General features: G+C 42.9%; 2 protein-coding genes across 2 annotated transcripts; one reads left to right on the forward strand and one right to left on the reverse strand.

Annotated features, from left to right (window-relative positions):
- The first annotated feature begins 6,207 nt into the window (after window positions 1–6,207).
- Window positions 6,208–9,234, forward strand: LOC116357767 (uncharacterized). Its single transcript, XM_031806379.1, has 7 exons — window positions 6,208–6,299; window positions 6,501–6,619; window positions 6,752–6,797; window positions 6,929–7,026; window positions 7,169–7,613; window positions 8,379–8,724; window positions 8,859–9,234. Exons 2-7 carry the CDS (start codon window positions 6,510–6,512, stop codon window positions 9,023–9,025), a joined length of 1,212 nt encoding a protein of 403 aa, XP_031662239.1. The 5' UTR covers window positions 6,208–6,299; window positions 6,501–6,509; the 3' UTR covers window positions 9,026–9,234.
- A 79-nt stretch (window positions 9,235–9,313) lies between these two features.
- On the reverse strand, window positions 9,314–11,921 carry LOC116357821 (uncharacterized). Its single transcript, XM_031807209.1, has 3 exons — window positions 11,681–11,921; window positions 11,383–11,515; window positions 9,314–10,071 (listed from the first exon to the last, which is right to left on the reverse strand). Exons 1-3 carry the CDS (start codon window positions 11,815–11,817, stop codon window positions 9,721–9,723), a joined length of 621 nt encoding a protein of 206 aa, XP_031663069.1. The 5' UTR covers window positions 11,818–11,921; the 3' UTR covers window positions 9,314–9,720.
- Window positions 11,922–15,166: the final 3,245 nt, after the last annotated feature.

Here is a 15,166-nt window from a genome sequence, read left to right on the forward strand (position 1 = left end):
GAGCAGAACTGGGTTATAACCGGAGCAGTTTAATGAGGAGAAAACCAGCAGCACCCAGAACAACAAAATATGGGTTGAAATAACCCATCGCAAACCAGTCTGAAGTGCACATACACTTTACAACAAACAATTCCACACACAGACATGGGGGGGAACAGAGGGTTATATACACGTCAAGCAATGAGGAAATGTAAACCAGGTGTGTGGGAAAACAAGACAAAACAAATGGAAAATGAAAGGTGGATCGGCGATTGCTAGAAGACCGGTGAAGTCTACCGCCAAACGATGCCTGAACAAGGAAAGGAACCGACTTCGGGGGAAGTCGTGACAGTACCCCCCACCCCCCTTGACGCGGGGCTCCAGCAGCGCACCAACACCAACCTTGGGGACCACCCAGAGGGCGAGGTGCAGGGCGATGCGAACGGAGACGGTGGAAATCCTGCAGAATTTAATTGTCCAACACGTCCTCCACCAGAACCCAGCATGCCTCCTATGGACCGTGCCCCTTCCACTCCACAAGTTACTGAAGGCCCCTCGCCCGATGCCTCGAATCCTCGATGTCCAGAGGGGGCAGAGGAACCTCCCGCACCTCAGACTCCTGGAGCGGACCAGCCACCACCAGCCTGAAGTGACACACATGATTGAGGGGTTAATACGGTAATCGGGTGGGAGCTGTAACCTGTAACACACCTCGTTCAGTCTCCTCAGGACATTAAACGGCCCCACAAACCGCGGACCCAGCTTTCGGTAGGGCAGGCAGAGGGGCAGGTTTCGGGTCGAGAGCCACATTCCCGAAAGTAATGAGGGAATGTAAACCAGGTGTGTGGGAAAACAAGACAAAACAAATGGAAAATTAAAGGTGGATCGGCGATGGCTAGAAGACCGGTGATGTCGACCGCCGAAAGCAGTGGAAGTCGTGACAGATTTGTTTAAAACAATCAATCTTGTCATCGTGATGTCTATAAACGTTTAGACTAACATCACCAATCTGAGGTTAAAATTTTGTGTAATTCCACTTAGATTTATAGGGTGAAAATGCAAGCTTGTGTAAGGTAGTAACACACACTGTCCGCATTAGGGAAATTTGCGCAATATACAATTTACTATGGCAAAGAAATTCAACATGTCAATTTAAGATGATTGTATTTGTTGCCTACTCACAAAGTATTACCAAAAGTACAGTGTAGGATCGGAGGTACTGGGGGATGGAATGGACGGACCCAGATCCGGATGTCCGCGGGTGGCCAACAGGTTATCCAGCTGGTCGAGGGTAAGGGTGGTGTCCCTGCAAGCCAGCTCCCGACGAATGTCCCCACATAGACTACACCGGTAATGGTCGATCAGGGCCCTCTCATTCCATCCCACGCTGGCAGCCAGGGTCCTGAAGTCCAGGTGACGGAGGGGTGGACAGTGGTGTGGGTTGTGGTGTTGGTTGGGGTGAAGTTGATGGAGGTGTGGGAAAACCCCCTCTCTCCCATCGTTTCATGGTGAGCAGCACGCGATCCATGGCTGTGCCAAGATGTTGGAGCATAGTCCCGTGCTGCTGGACGCGTTCCTCTACTGGTACAGGAGGACTGGGTGCACCTGCTGATTCCATATTTTTGGTGCATGATTCTGTCAAGTGTCCGTGTGCAGAGGTGAGCACGGAGTCAGGCGCAGGACACAGAACTGAGTAAAATAACGTAGTTTACTCGAAAAATAAACAATCACAAATTCCACGCAGGGAAAAACACACAATGACACAGAAGACTAACACTCAACAAGGAACAATCACGCACAAAACATCATGGGAACCAGAGGGTTAAATAGGGAAATAATTATAACGTAATGGGAACCAGGTGTGTACAATCAAGACAAAACAAATGGAAAAAGAAGCGTAGATCGGTGGTAGCTAGAAAGCCGGTGACAATGACCGCCGAACGCGGCCGGAACAAGGAGAGGCACCAACTTCGGCGGAAGTCGTGACACAACTAAACACCCTGGATTCTTTACACAAACATTGAAAGGCTACAATCGCAAATTTGGACTCATCAAACCAAAGTACAGATTTCCACCAGTCTAAGGTCCATTGCTCGTGTTTCTTGGCCCAAGCAAGTCTCTTCTTATTTTTGGTGCCCGTCCTTTAGTTGTGGTTTCAATGGAGCAATTCGACTATGAAGGCCTGATTCACACATTCTCCTCTGAACAGTGCATGTTGAGTTGTGTGTTTCTTGAACTCTGTGAAGCATTTATTTGGGCTCCAATCTGAGGTGCAGTTAACTCTACTAAACGTATCCTCTGGAGCAGAGGTTACTCTGGGATCTTCCTCATGAGAGCCAGATTCATCATAACGCTTCATGGTTTTTGCGACTGCACTACAAGAATCTTTCAAAGTTCTTGAAATGTTCCTTATTGACTGACCTTCATGTCTTAAGTAACGATGGACTGTTGTTTCTCTTTGCTTATTTGAGACTTGGTCTTTTACCAAATAGGGATATCTTCTGTAAACCATCCCTTCCTTGTCTCAACACAACCTATTGGCTCAAACGCTTTAAGAAGGAAAGAAATTCCACAAATTAACTTTTAAGAAGGTACACCTGTTAATTGAAATGCATTCCAGGTGACTAGCTCATGAACAGGTTTGAGAGAATGCCAAGAGTGTGCAAAGTGGTCAAGGAGAAGGATGGCTACTTTTTGCTTACTACATGATTCCAATTGTGCTATTTCATAGTTTTGATGTCTTCACTATTATTCTAAAATGTAAAAAATTGTAAAAAGAAAGAAAAACCCTTAAATGAGTAGGTGTGTCCAGACTTTTCTGATTTAAACAAAGCAATCTGATCATACTCCAGTAAAATACACGCTACAGGGAATGCAAAACAAATGGCTTCTGCAAAGCACATATACATTGTCCAATCAACATCCACACATTGATTTCATTCTTCGGGTCTTTATTCAAACACAAACACATTTGGAATAAAATGCTCTTTCAGTGTTTTGTTGCAGGTTGTGCAATGTTCAAAAGTGTGTGAGAAATTAGCATCAATGTGTGTGTTTGTGTGTGGGGTCAAGTTTGGACGGTCGTACATATGCAAATAGCCTTGTTTGTATATTTCAGGACCATGGACAGCAGCGACATAGCGATATCTGTCATCCAGCACTACATGACAGTCGACAGCGGCCATCTCATGTGAAGTTGGCACTGGGGAAATCCCATGTAATGAGAAACGAGGCCAAGGAGGAAAAAAGACTGAAGGAGAAGACTCCCACAGGAACTCTATGCTAAACTGTTCTGCCACATTCATTTCAAATGTTACATCTTTTGATTTGTAAATAATAGGGAATACATCTGCAAATAATTGAAACTGACTACTCAAACTACACTGTACAGCTTTAGCGTGTCTGTGCATTATTTATACACAAAAGCCCTTTTCTCTTTGCCCTGACAGGTGGTAATAGGTGAAAGATTTAGAGGTCTACTTCTTGCTAGAAAACACCATTTGTTTAGTTTTGTCAGTATTGAGGATAAGCTTCCATTGACACAAGGTATGTTGAACAGTATAAAAAGCAGTTTGTAAGTTCTGGAAAGCTTTTGTAAGAGACGAGGCACAACAGTAAATAACAGTATCATCAGCATAAAAATGAAGTTGCGCATTTTGGACATTTTTGTCTAAATCATTTATATAATTTGTGAATAAGAGAGGACCAAGTACAGAACCTTGGGGCACACCATTAAAGACAGACTATTTAACAGACATAAGCCCATCAAATTGAGTGCACTGAGTTCTATCAGACAGATAGTTAGCAAACCATGCAACTGCATGCTCTGAAAGACCTACACTCGACAATCCCTGCCTTAGTATAGCATGATCAACTGTATCAAAAGCCTTACAGAAATCAATAAAAAGTGAGACACAGTGCTGTTTTTTGTCAAGGGCTTCAGTGATACCTTTCTTAAAACGATCAGTGCGATAAACATTGTAACCACAAAAACAGACTTGCTGAGCCAGGTTTCAGAAAACACAATTAAATCAGCATCAGTTGATTTAGCCCAAATCCTAACCCCATCAATTTTTGACAACAGGCTGCGTACATTTAAATGAAAAATACCAAAACCAGATCTTGATTTAAAATCAGAGGGGGTTTGGAGACATTGTATATCAGGGCCAGGGTTAGGTTGCACGTTACCTGTTACCTGATATCAACAAAAGAAGAATAACTAGGCACCTCGGTTTAATAACATTGTACGGCTTCTCTTTTTTAAGAGACCTACCCGCAAGCGAATTCTACAAGTGAGTTTCCAGACAATACAAAACAGTCATTTAAAACCATTAGACCTTGGTAGTGCAACAAATTTGTACTGTTCACATCATGCCACAAATACATCGGCACTTGGACGAGTGGACCGAGTGAAAAAGAGCGAGTTCCTGCAGACAAAATGTCTAATGGACGGGAGAGAACATTGTCAGATGTCCTCACCCAGCAGCAATGTTCGTTTTCTCCAGAGTTCAGTAAAGTCAGTGCAAGGTGCAATATACACAAAATAGTCGTTTTCTCTGACAAATGTAAAAAAATAGAGACCAAAGAATGTAAGGGGAGGACAGCTGTATGTATGAGTCTGAATCTGAGTATTTGCGCGTGTGAGTAGATTGGGTATTGAGGTCGTAGGTACAACTGTAAGCAATTCCGTTCTCAAATGTCTGTTTAATGTGAGAATCAACAGGAAAAACACCTGTTAGATCATTACAATGCGGACTGTCATGCATTTTTACTATTACCAACAAGACAACGAAGTGATACGTGTCATGGAGACTTATAACGGATACTTTCCAAACACCTAAAGTTCCCGCGCTGAACGATACTGTTTACTACACTATTATGCATACAATCCAAATCATACGTTTATTGTCATTCATACTCTTATTTTTAACCGAATATCTTTGCAAAGGTGTTCCTTGTGTCAATTCAGAGCTTGGAAATATTGTAATAATGTGCTTAAGAGGATAACAGGATAACACAACAACCATTTTCAATTGACAATCATTGCTTTAAATGGATGTGGTCGATAGATTTGTATAGGTGGAGCAGTGTGATGTTGTTCCCCTAGATTATGCACCAAGTTGCACACAAGGACCAATTCAAATAGGCCAGGTCAAGAGGGGATGTTAATAATTTGATAATAATAATAATTCTGTGTATTTTTTTTTATTGAATTACAGCTGCATATCTAATGATTTTCTTGGTGTAAAAACACTTTTCCATATCAATATTGTACATACATGTGATTGTATATTTTGGTTTGGCCCATCGCAGGTTATCTGTATTTCCATACCCCCTTATTGTTCTCTTTTGCCTGACCTTCGGTTTGCAAGGTATGTTGTCCTTGGCTCCGAAATTGTTCAATATAAAACCGTGGTAATGTTACACAAGGTACTGTTATGCACCATAAGTTTGTTAAAATGTGGATAATATAAAGATGTATGTTATCAAGGTTCACAAAGCTCGCTAACTAGGGTATCTATTGTAACTTGTGAGTACTTGGGACAGTTTTTGAGTGAGTGTCCATGTGCTTGCGCAGGTGCCTGAGAGCTAGGACTGCGCCAAGGGTTAACATAATGTGTGTTGTCTCTTCGTGTGCAGGGCAAATAAAAAATAATTCAACTAGCAGACCTCCAGTTGTGGCAGCGTCCTAATTAAAAGTACACAATGCAGAACGAACCACGCTACATAGGTGTATATATAAACAATGTATTTAACTTGTAAACCAAGGTTGGATTAGTTGGTCTAAACAACATGCAATCCGATAATCGCGTCATGAATCGGGATGGGCTCCTACATCCTCATATACACATTATGACATAATAAAGAGTTGAATCTTTCACGAAATAAAGACAAAGAAGCATACCCATTTATACAGGTTCTACACATTCCATTTCTCCATGGCAATAGAATGTAAACATTCTACTTTGCGCCAAACATCCCTACAACTCAATTCTAAGTGCTGCATATTGGACGACTCCAGTCATTGATCATTCGCGACTTTAAGTCATTCCTGTTATCTCCAGAGCATCCCGTATATCTATAGCACTGCATTTCTTCCTCATCTTACCATGGATAGGGTTTGGTGCTTTCCGGAGTTCACTTATGGTCCCACAAAGGTAATCTTAGGAGAAATTCATTTTAGCATACTGTAAATGCCTGTGCATAATGTGCATAACAGAGCATCATTATTTTCATGATCTTCCAAGGAATTCTGTAGAAGCAGCCTTTATTTTCAGACTCTGCAGGCCTGCTGGGAGGAAACATATTACAATAAACAGGTAAGATTCATCCCACAAAAACATAAACAACAGAAAGAGAGTTGTATTTCAAGACAGTTTAGAGAAGGTGGTCATAAGAGTTCTTAATATCACTTGCAAATTGTGAGGCATGAGCAGTTGTGAAATTTTGCGAGAGGCACTTCTGAAAGCACATGATATGGTATTTCGTGGCACGGTCTCACACCTTACCTCATCTTGCAGAAGAAGCTCATGGTCCACTATCTGCTGCTCCAGAGTCAAGGCCAGGTCCCTCCCCATGTCACCACGGAGCACATGAGCAACTGGCTGGTGTCTCAGGGCAAAAAATCCCTTAGGGAGAGGTGAGTACCACGTCAGCACTCACCTTCACTGCCATTCCCTGCCACCAGCAGCACTCCAGGAGATGTGGGTAAAATAAACAACAGAAAAATCAGAAGCCAGGAAAGTTGAATTGCTCTGTGTTTTATTTGAAGGGTGTGGAAGGAAACCCTGGAGGAAGGAAACGACCTCGCTCGGCTGGTAAGAGAATGAGAGTTAGAGACATACTACAAGTTAGTGAGCTCTTTACTAGCCTTTCAACAACGAGTTAGCACAGCAGAATAGATATGTTGTGAAATTACACTAATGGGACTTCCTGTTTCATACTGCAGGCCTGGGAAGTAAACACTTGCCTAAAAATGATGAACATAGAGCACGAGGCTTTCTGCAAGCTCCGCCGCTCCATGCACCCCACCTCGCCAGCTGACATGTGAGTTCCATGTACTGCCCTGCATATGACTTGATCCATTTATCTACACATCTGGAACTACGCAGAAGCAGACTAAGACAGTGTTCTCTGTGAGCACATTGCACATCGTTTAGCGTTGTCTTCTCCTTTTTGTTGATTTCAGCGATCCTAAGGTCCACAGCATCGTGGAGAGAGCTGTGAGGAGCATTCTGGGCGAGCAGTCCAAAGAGCCCAGTAGCAACCTGCTCAGCCCATCTCAGGTGGTGGTGGAGGTGGTGCCCAGGCTACTCCTGGCCCTGTGGCTTCAGCCAGAGGAAGGCCATTCAGAGCACCCAATCCTTATAAGCGGGATGGCCGTGGGCATGGTGGCGGCCGTAGTGGAGAAGCTCTCCTGCATGTTAAAGGACCCTTCCCCTCACATCCCTTTCTCCCGGGCTGCTGCTTTTGACTCTGTGTGGTCGATCCTCGGGAGAATCAGTCAGTCCTTCTCCACCGATGACCTGCAGAGCCCTTTTTATACGAGCTCTGTTTGTGCCTTTGTGGCGGACGAGGTGCAGAGCTGCTTCCAGCCCCCTGCAGCCACCCTACCAGTCCCCACTGTCTTCGCGGTGGCCGCTTCCACCACACTACCAGCTGACATCCAAGCAGGTGAGTAGCACTGATAGAGAGCACTCTGACAGATGCCTGTTCTGATGACATCTTGGTTCCTTGTAGTAGTAGAGCTCATCAGGATTGTTGTTGTCACCCATAACACAGACCTGGCTTCTTCCCACCTCGAGGTTGTAGACATCACCACTAACACAGAGGCATATCAGGCTTCTTCCCACCTGGAGGTTGTGGACATCACCACTAACACAGAGGCAGACCCAGGTTCTTCCCACCTGGAGGTTGAGGACATCACCACTAACACAGAGGCAGATCAGGCTTCTTCCCACCTGGAGGTTGTGGACATCACCACTAACACAGAGGCAGACCCAGGTTCTTCCCACCTGGAGGTTGAGGACATCACCACTAACACAGAGGCAGATCAGGCTTCTTCCCACCTGGAGGTTGTGGACATCACCACTAACACAGAGGCAGACCCAGGTTCTTCCCACCTGGAGGTTGAGGACATCACCACTAACACAGAGGCAGACCCAGGTTCTTCCCACCTGGAGGTTGAGGACATCACCACTAACACAGAGGCAGATCAGGCTTCTTCCCACCTGGAGGTTGTGGACATCACCACTAACACAGAGGCAGACCCAGGTTCTTCCCACCTGGAGGTTGAGGACATCACCACTAACACAGAGGCAGACCCAGGTTCTTCCCACCTGGAGGTTGAGGACATCACCACTAACACAGAGGCATATCAGGCTTCTTTCCACCTGGAGGTTGTAGACATCACCACTAACACAGAGACAGATCAGGCTTCTTTCCACCTGAATGTTGTGGACATCACCAGTAACACAGAGGCAGACCCAGGTTCTTCCCATCTGAATGTTGTGGACATCACCTCTAACACAGAGGCAGATCCGGCTTCTTCCCACCTGAATGTTGTGGACATCGCCTCTAATACAGAGGCAGACCCGGCTTCTTCCCACCTGAATGTTGTGGACATAACCCCTAATACAGAGGCAGAGCCCATCTCTTCCCTCTTGGAGGTTGTGGACGTCACACCTGAAGAAAGGACTCTCACGATGGCCGTCTTCGCCACTCTGCCAGCTGACATCCAAGCAGGTGAGTAACACTTAGAGAGCACTCTGACAGGTGCCGTTTGTCATGACATCTTAGTAGAACCTTTCAACTGGCCAGTGTTAAGAAGCTACGGTTTGCATTAGTTTACATTCTGATCCTCTTTTTTCCCTTTCCAGAGGATGTTGCTGTGGTCATCCCGGATGTCACCCCACACGTCACCAAGGACATAACACTGGATGTTCCATGCAGAGCTAGGAAAGGGGCAGTCCGGCAATTATTTTGCAGGCTTTGGAGGGCAGTGTGCTGCTGCGCCTGCCACAAGGAAGAGGAGGAACAATATTAATTATTCATCACACCTGCAGAAAAGGGATTGAACCATAGAGCATTAAATGATTCACATTATAATTGAACTCAATTCTGCTTTTCTTCTGTTTACTACTTAATTTCTTAACTTTTCTATAAACTTTCACTTTGCAAGTGTGGATTAGGTTGTGTAAATAAGTGGGACACATCCCAATGTTGATGCTTTGAATAATTTGCTTTGTACATTTAAAAAAAACATGTCTTATTTGACAACAAAAACAGAGGGCGCTCAACCAACGTTGAGTTGAGGTGCAACCAAATATTTGAATCATCATAGAAAAGGAAAAAGCCCAACTCTTGCTCACTATAAAAAATGCATTGTTTTATTCAAGCAAGGTTAAAAGATTAACGTTTCGGCCTAGTCTTTGACGATATGCAAGTTCTATCTGCCCAGTAAAAGGGTGACCCAGACTCACCCTGGTTCTTGAGGGTTGAAGACAGTGAAAAATGATAATTAAGTAAATGGGACTTCTCAATTATTGAATACAAATCTTGACTTGAGGATTAGAGCAGGCAGGCTGACTTGCTAGGCCTGAAAGCCCTCTGCCTCTACCTCTGTGTGGTTCATCTCAACTAAGAGCTTGTGTGGGTTGTCTTTCTCTGTGGGTGTGAATCACTATGACCTCTCCCTCTGCCTGCCATTTGGCTGATCAGAAGCCATCTGCTCTTTCTTGCTCACATGAACAGGAGGAATGGCCTCTGGGGTAACCTCCTCCATCTATCTAATGCCTCTTCCACCTCCACTTTCTGGCTGTGTTTGATTGAGGTCACTCGTTCTCTCTCCCTGGGTGTTGGATAGTTCCTCCTCCTCTGTGTCTTTGTGAGGGTGGAGGGAGTTATCCTGTTCCGGCGCCCTCTAAGGGTGTGCATCATAAACTCTTTCGGTGTGTTGAGGGGTTCAGTGGTTTTGGAGGGAGTCTGAAGTTCGATCTCTAGCGATAAGTGTAGGGGCTGTCCCGTGGTGGTGTCCCCCTCCCTCCAAAGGAGGAGCAACTGAGACATGTGATGAGGCCAAGGAAGATCACTCTGCAAGGACGGGATAGGACACATCACAACACTGCTGCTCATTCATATTCAAACACACCTCAGAGTACAGACACAAACATGGACGCCCCCCCCCCCCCCCCCCCCCCCCCCACACACACAATGAACTTACCTGTACATATCAGAATCATACATTCTACCCCCACAAGTATTGATCCCCCACCTCAAACATGTTGAGTCAATTCCAGATGCTGGAATGCAGGTGCAGTAGGGCCAAGTATGTAATGATGTGATACCCGTGTACCCCATATCTGACCAGGTGAATCCAGGTTAACGCTATAATCCCTTATGGATGTCACTAGTTAAATCCACTTAAATGAGTATAGATAAAGAGGAGGAGACAGGTTAAAAAAATATTGTAAGGCTTGAGACAATTGAGACATGGATTGTGTATGTGTGTCATTCAGAGGGTGAATGGGCTAGACCAAATATTTAAGTCCCTTTGAACAGAGTATGGTAGAAGTTTGTGTCAAGAACTGCCATGCTGTTGGATTTTTCACACTCAACACTTTTCCCTGAGTATCAACAATGGTCCACCACCAAGGGGGGGAAACTCAATAGGAAGGTGTTCTTAATGTTTTGTTCACTCAGTGTAGATCATTCCCTAGCATATACTTTCATTTGTATGCGTACTGATACTGTAAATACACAAATTATATTAATGTTATCTACAATATATTATAATCCCGTAAGCCTCCCTGCTGCAGGGGCATTTCCTCCTACAATTTTGAGCTGATTTTCTTCACTTTAGCAATATTTTGTATCTTTGTTCATTTTCACATTTATTGTGTTTGGAATGGCACTGTTACTACAGGAGATGATGCTATCATAAAGTATTAGATGTAAGTATGTAGGATAATTACCCATAATGCTCACTGACAGAATTTCCTAGTTCTGACTTGAAGGGCCATCTATGATGTAGGGCAGGTCAGTAACCAAATGATTTTACTGTGCCCAGTCGCACACAGACTTTTATGGTCACACAAGTTGCCACCGGTGGATTCAAAATGAGTAGCCTAACAATTATTTACATGGCCCCAGGTACATTTGCAACCAAATTATTTTTCTGTGAGAAATCAATAATAGTTAAACACATAGGATAACAGTCAGCAATTGACAGTGAGCAATGAGCAAGATAAGCATAGACGGGAAGTTGACAATAGCTTATTATTAGTGTAAATTAATCAGATCCAATGATTTACCGCCCGTAGGGTGGGGTACCGCTAGTCATCATTATTATAATGACCATCTCAATCATTATCACCATACCATCATAGACTTATTCTTCTGTACCTGAGACTCATCTGACACTACCTTAGACATGGCAGTCTGCAACTCAATACACTGCCCCTGCATGGTGTTCAGCGTCCCCTGCATGTGGTTAATCGACTGCTTAACATCGTTCAGCAGGATCTGAATCTCAAGCCTGCAAGAAATCAGGTGGTTCAACACACTGAGATGGCGAGAGGCTTCAGACCATGCCCATTGGACCATCTTTAGGATTCGTTCTCACTTAACACCAATCTAATTAGGAATGTAACTTTGTGCAGAAGATGTTACTATAGTGTTATTTAGAAGAGAAAAAGTGTACTTTGTCAGGCGCCAAAAGGATGACGGCATGTCTCCCTGCTCCAGTGAGCTCTGCTGGCAGGTCTTTCTCACTGTTGGAGGAACAGGAGCCAAATTGGAGGGAAAATATCTATGGTTGTTCATCAATGAAACGTTCATGACATAATGGGGATTGTCCTTCCCTGTGAAAAGAATAACAGCTGGGGTTTACTTTCTCACTATTAGATAATGTAATACAATCTTTAAACCCATCAGAAGTGTAGTGCTTACCTCCATTAAAACATTGGTCCAAGTTATTTAGGCTATAGCTTGACGCATATCCTTACCTTGGACAAGCGTATCCAAAAGGCCTGTCCAGTCGTGCGTGAAGATACCTTTAGGCAGATAAAAGCGCGGTACGGGTTGAGACACGCTCGGTAATGTGAATCTGTAACACTGATATAAAAGCACGTTTTCATTTATAATTTACACTGTAGAATGACCTGCAAGCCAATCATTTGCAGGGCAATAGGAGGAGCGAAATGTTGTTGCAGGTTCTCTGGATGTAGTGCACCGCCTGGGTAGGCTGAGAGATGGGGAAAACAACCAGCCACCACGACCAGTGGTCATGAGATTCATCTCCAGGACAGTGAGGGACATGACATGGAAAAGAAAAATGACTATTTAAAGAAGAACAACCTGAGGTTCAAGGAGGATCTGACAGCATTTGACAAAGAAGCTCAGAATCGTCTGTGGCTGGATTTATCAAGTGAGTTGTGCAGGACTGAGTTTTATTTGCATCTGATAAAACTTTATATTTCTTGCAACTAGTAAGAACTTTTCTTTTTGTGAGACCCTGGTTCATGTGAACGTATACAAGTTTAATATTCTTCATCTAGTCACTGTGATAGTAAATGTCCATTTCTGTTTTTCTATTAATGCCAGGCGAATCGTAATATTTTTAAGAGACAGGAATGAGGTTTCTAAAGCAGTTTCCTGTATTGAAGACTTTTCCTTAGTTTCGGGTTTGAAAATGAATATCAGGAAGTCAGTCTTATTTCCATTCAAGGAGTGTGTTTTACAGGAAGTATTTGGTATCCCAATTAAAGATAAGGTTACTTATATTGAAATTGTTTTATGCAAGGATGAAAAACAAAGGACTGAATTGAACTTTAACAAATTGAACCTCTTGTTGATGAGAGATATTTCGTTATACGGTCGGGTATTATTATCCAAAGCTGAAGGGTTATCCAGGGCGGTTTATGTCTCGTTATCACTTGACTTACCCCCTAAAATTGTAAAGGACTTAGATAAGATTATTTATAGTTTTATTTGATGTGATATCCACAAAAATGATGTGGATATATTGAAGCAACATCTCAAGACATCAGTCAGGAAGTTAAGGCTTGGTCGCAAGTGGGTATTCCAAATGGACAATAACCCCAAGTATACTTCCAAAGTTGTGGCAAAATGACTTAAGGACAACAAAGTCAAGAATTGGAGTGGCCATCACAAAGCCCTGACTTCAATCCTATAGAAAATGTGTGGGCAGAACTGAAAAGGCGTGTGCGAGCAAGGAGGCCTACAAACCTGACTCAGTTACACCAGCTCTGTCAGGAGGAATGGGCGAAAATTCAGTAAACTTATTGTGGGAAGCTTGTGGAAGAGCAACCGAAACGTTTGACCCAAGTTAAACAATTTAAAGGCAATGCTACCAAATACTAATTGAGTGTATGTAAACTTCTGACCCACTGGGAATGTGATGAAAGAAATAAAAGCTGAAATAAATCATTCTCTCTACTATTATTCTGACATTTCACATTCTTAAAATAAAGTGATAATTCTAACTGACCTAAAACCACGATTTTTTACTAGGATTAAATATCAGGAATTGTGAAAAACTGAGTTTAAATGTATTTGGTTAAGGTGTATGTAAACATCAGACTTCAACTGTACCTAGAAGTGCACACTATTCTTATTATTTTTTAATGTATGTATATAGTCAACTATACAACTTCCACTACTACTACTACTACTACACTTTATATCATCCAATAATATATAATGAAAAACACTCAACATGAAGAATTAATGCAATTATGTTATTTTCAAATATTTATTTTGAAATATAGATTAGGTTCTCTTCTTTTTAAAGCAGGAAGTAAAGGGACTGGACAAGGCTTTGCCTATAGTTGAAAACATCCTGGAAATGAGCGAACGCTTCCTTGGTTTCTTCTTGGTGGAGCATACACTCTCTGTTCGACAGGATTGTTGATCATGGAAAATTGCTGGGGGAAAAAATGTAAACATAACATTTTCTTTAACTGACCCTAGTTAGTGTGAAGAATTAGTATTGCATTATTATTATTTAAATTGTAATATTCTACATAATTTACAAATGTAGGGCGGCAGGTAGCCTAGCAGTCTCAATCCGCCTATTTAACACAGAAGTGTTACATAGGCCCCCCCCAGGGCTTAGACTGTTTAGTGCCAAAAAGAAGGGGATAAAAACATGCTAAAATATATATACATATAAATAAATATATATATTTCGTCAAATTTCTTATATCTCTCAGATTTAGGACAGACACTTCAGTTCCATGTAGTGAATCTGTTATTCAATGCGTTTGTATGGGCAAATAGCAGTAAGGCCCAGACAGGGCGTAATCTACGGACAACGAACACAATTGGATTTTATCAATGGCAATTTGAATGCACAGAGATACCATCACGAGATCCGTAGGCCCATTGTCGTGCCATTCATCCACCGCCATCACCTCATGTTTCAGCATGATAATGCATGGCCCCATGTCGAAAGGCCTGCATACTCACCAGACAGGTGATCCATTTAGCATGTTTGTGATGCTCTGGATTGACGTGTACAACAGCGTCTTCCAGTTCTCACCAATAATCAACAACTTCACACAGCTTTTGAAGAGGAGTGGGACAACATTCCATAGGCCACAATCAACAGCCTGATCAACTCTATGCGAAGGAGAAGTGTCACGCTGCATGAGGCAAATGGTGATCACACCAGATACTGACTAGTTTTCTGATCCACGCCCCTACCTTTTTTTAAGGTATCTGTGACGAACAGATGCATATCTGTATTCCCAGTCATGTGAAATCCATAGACAAGGGCCTAATGAACATATTTCAATTGACTGATTTCCATAAATGAACTGTAACTCAATAAAATCTTTGAAATTGTTGCATGTTGCGTTTATATTTATGTTCAGTACACATTTGAGTGTATTGACTTACCTGTTTCTCTGACGGCAGGGGTCTGGTTCTGGGAAGGTGTTGGAGTGCAGTGGTTCTTCTTGTTGACCTGCTTTGTACTCTGGGTAACCAACAGTCATTTATACAGTAGGAGAAATTGCACACAAAGGGTATCAGTGTTTACCATCATACTGTACGTAATGAATAAAAATAATCTTAAAAATTTGTATTTTGATGACATATGTACCTTTTGGTTGAGTCCACAGAGAGCGCTGAATCTTCCTTTCTTCTTTTCCTTTCTACCAGT

This window comes from Oncorhynchus kisutch, linkage group LG27, assembly GCF_002021735.2.
Source record: "Oncorhynchus kisutch isolate 150728-3 linkage group LG27, Okis_V2, whole genome shotgun sequence".
NCBI classification, from domain to species: Eukaryota; Metazoa; Chordata; class Actinopteri; order Salmoniformes; family Salmonidae; genus Oncorhynchus; species Oncorhynchus kisutch.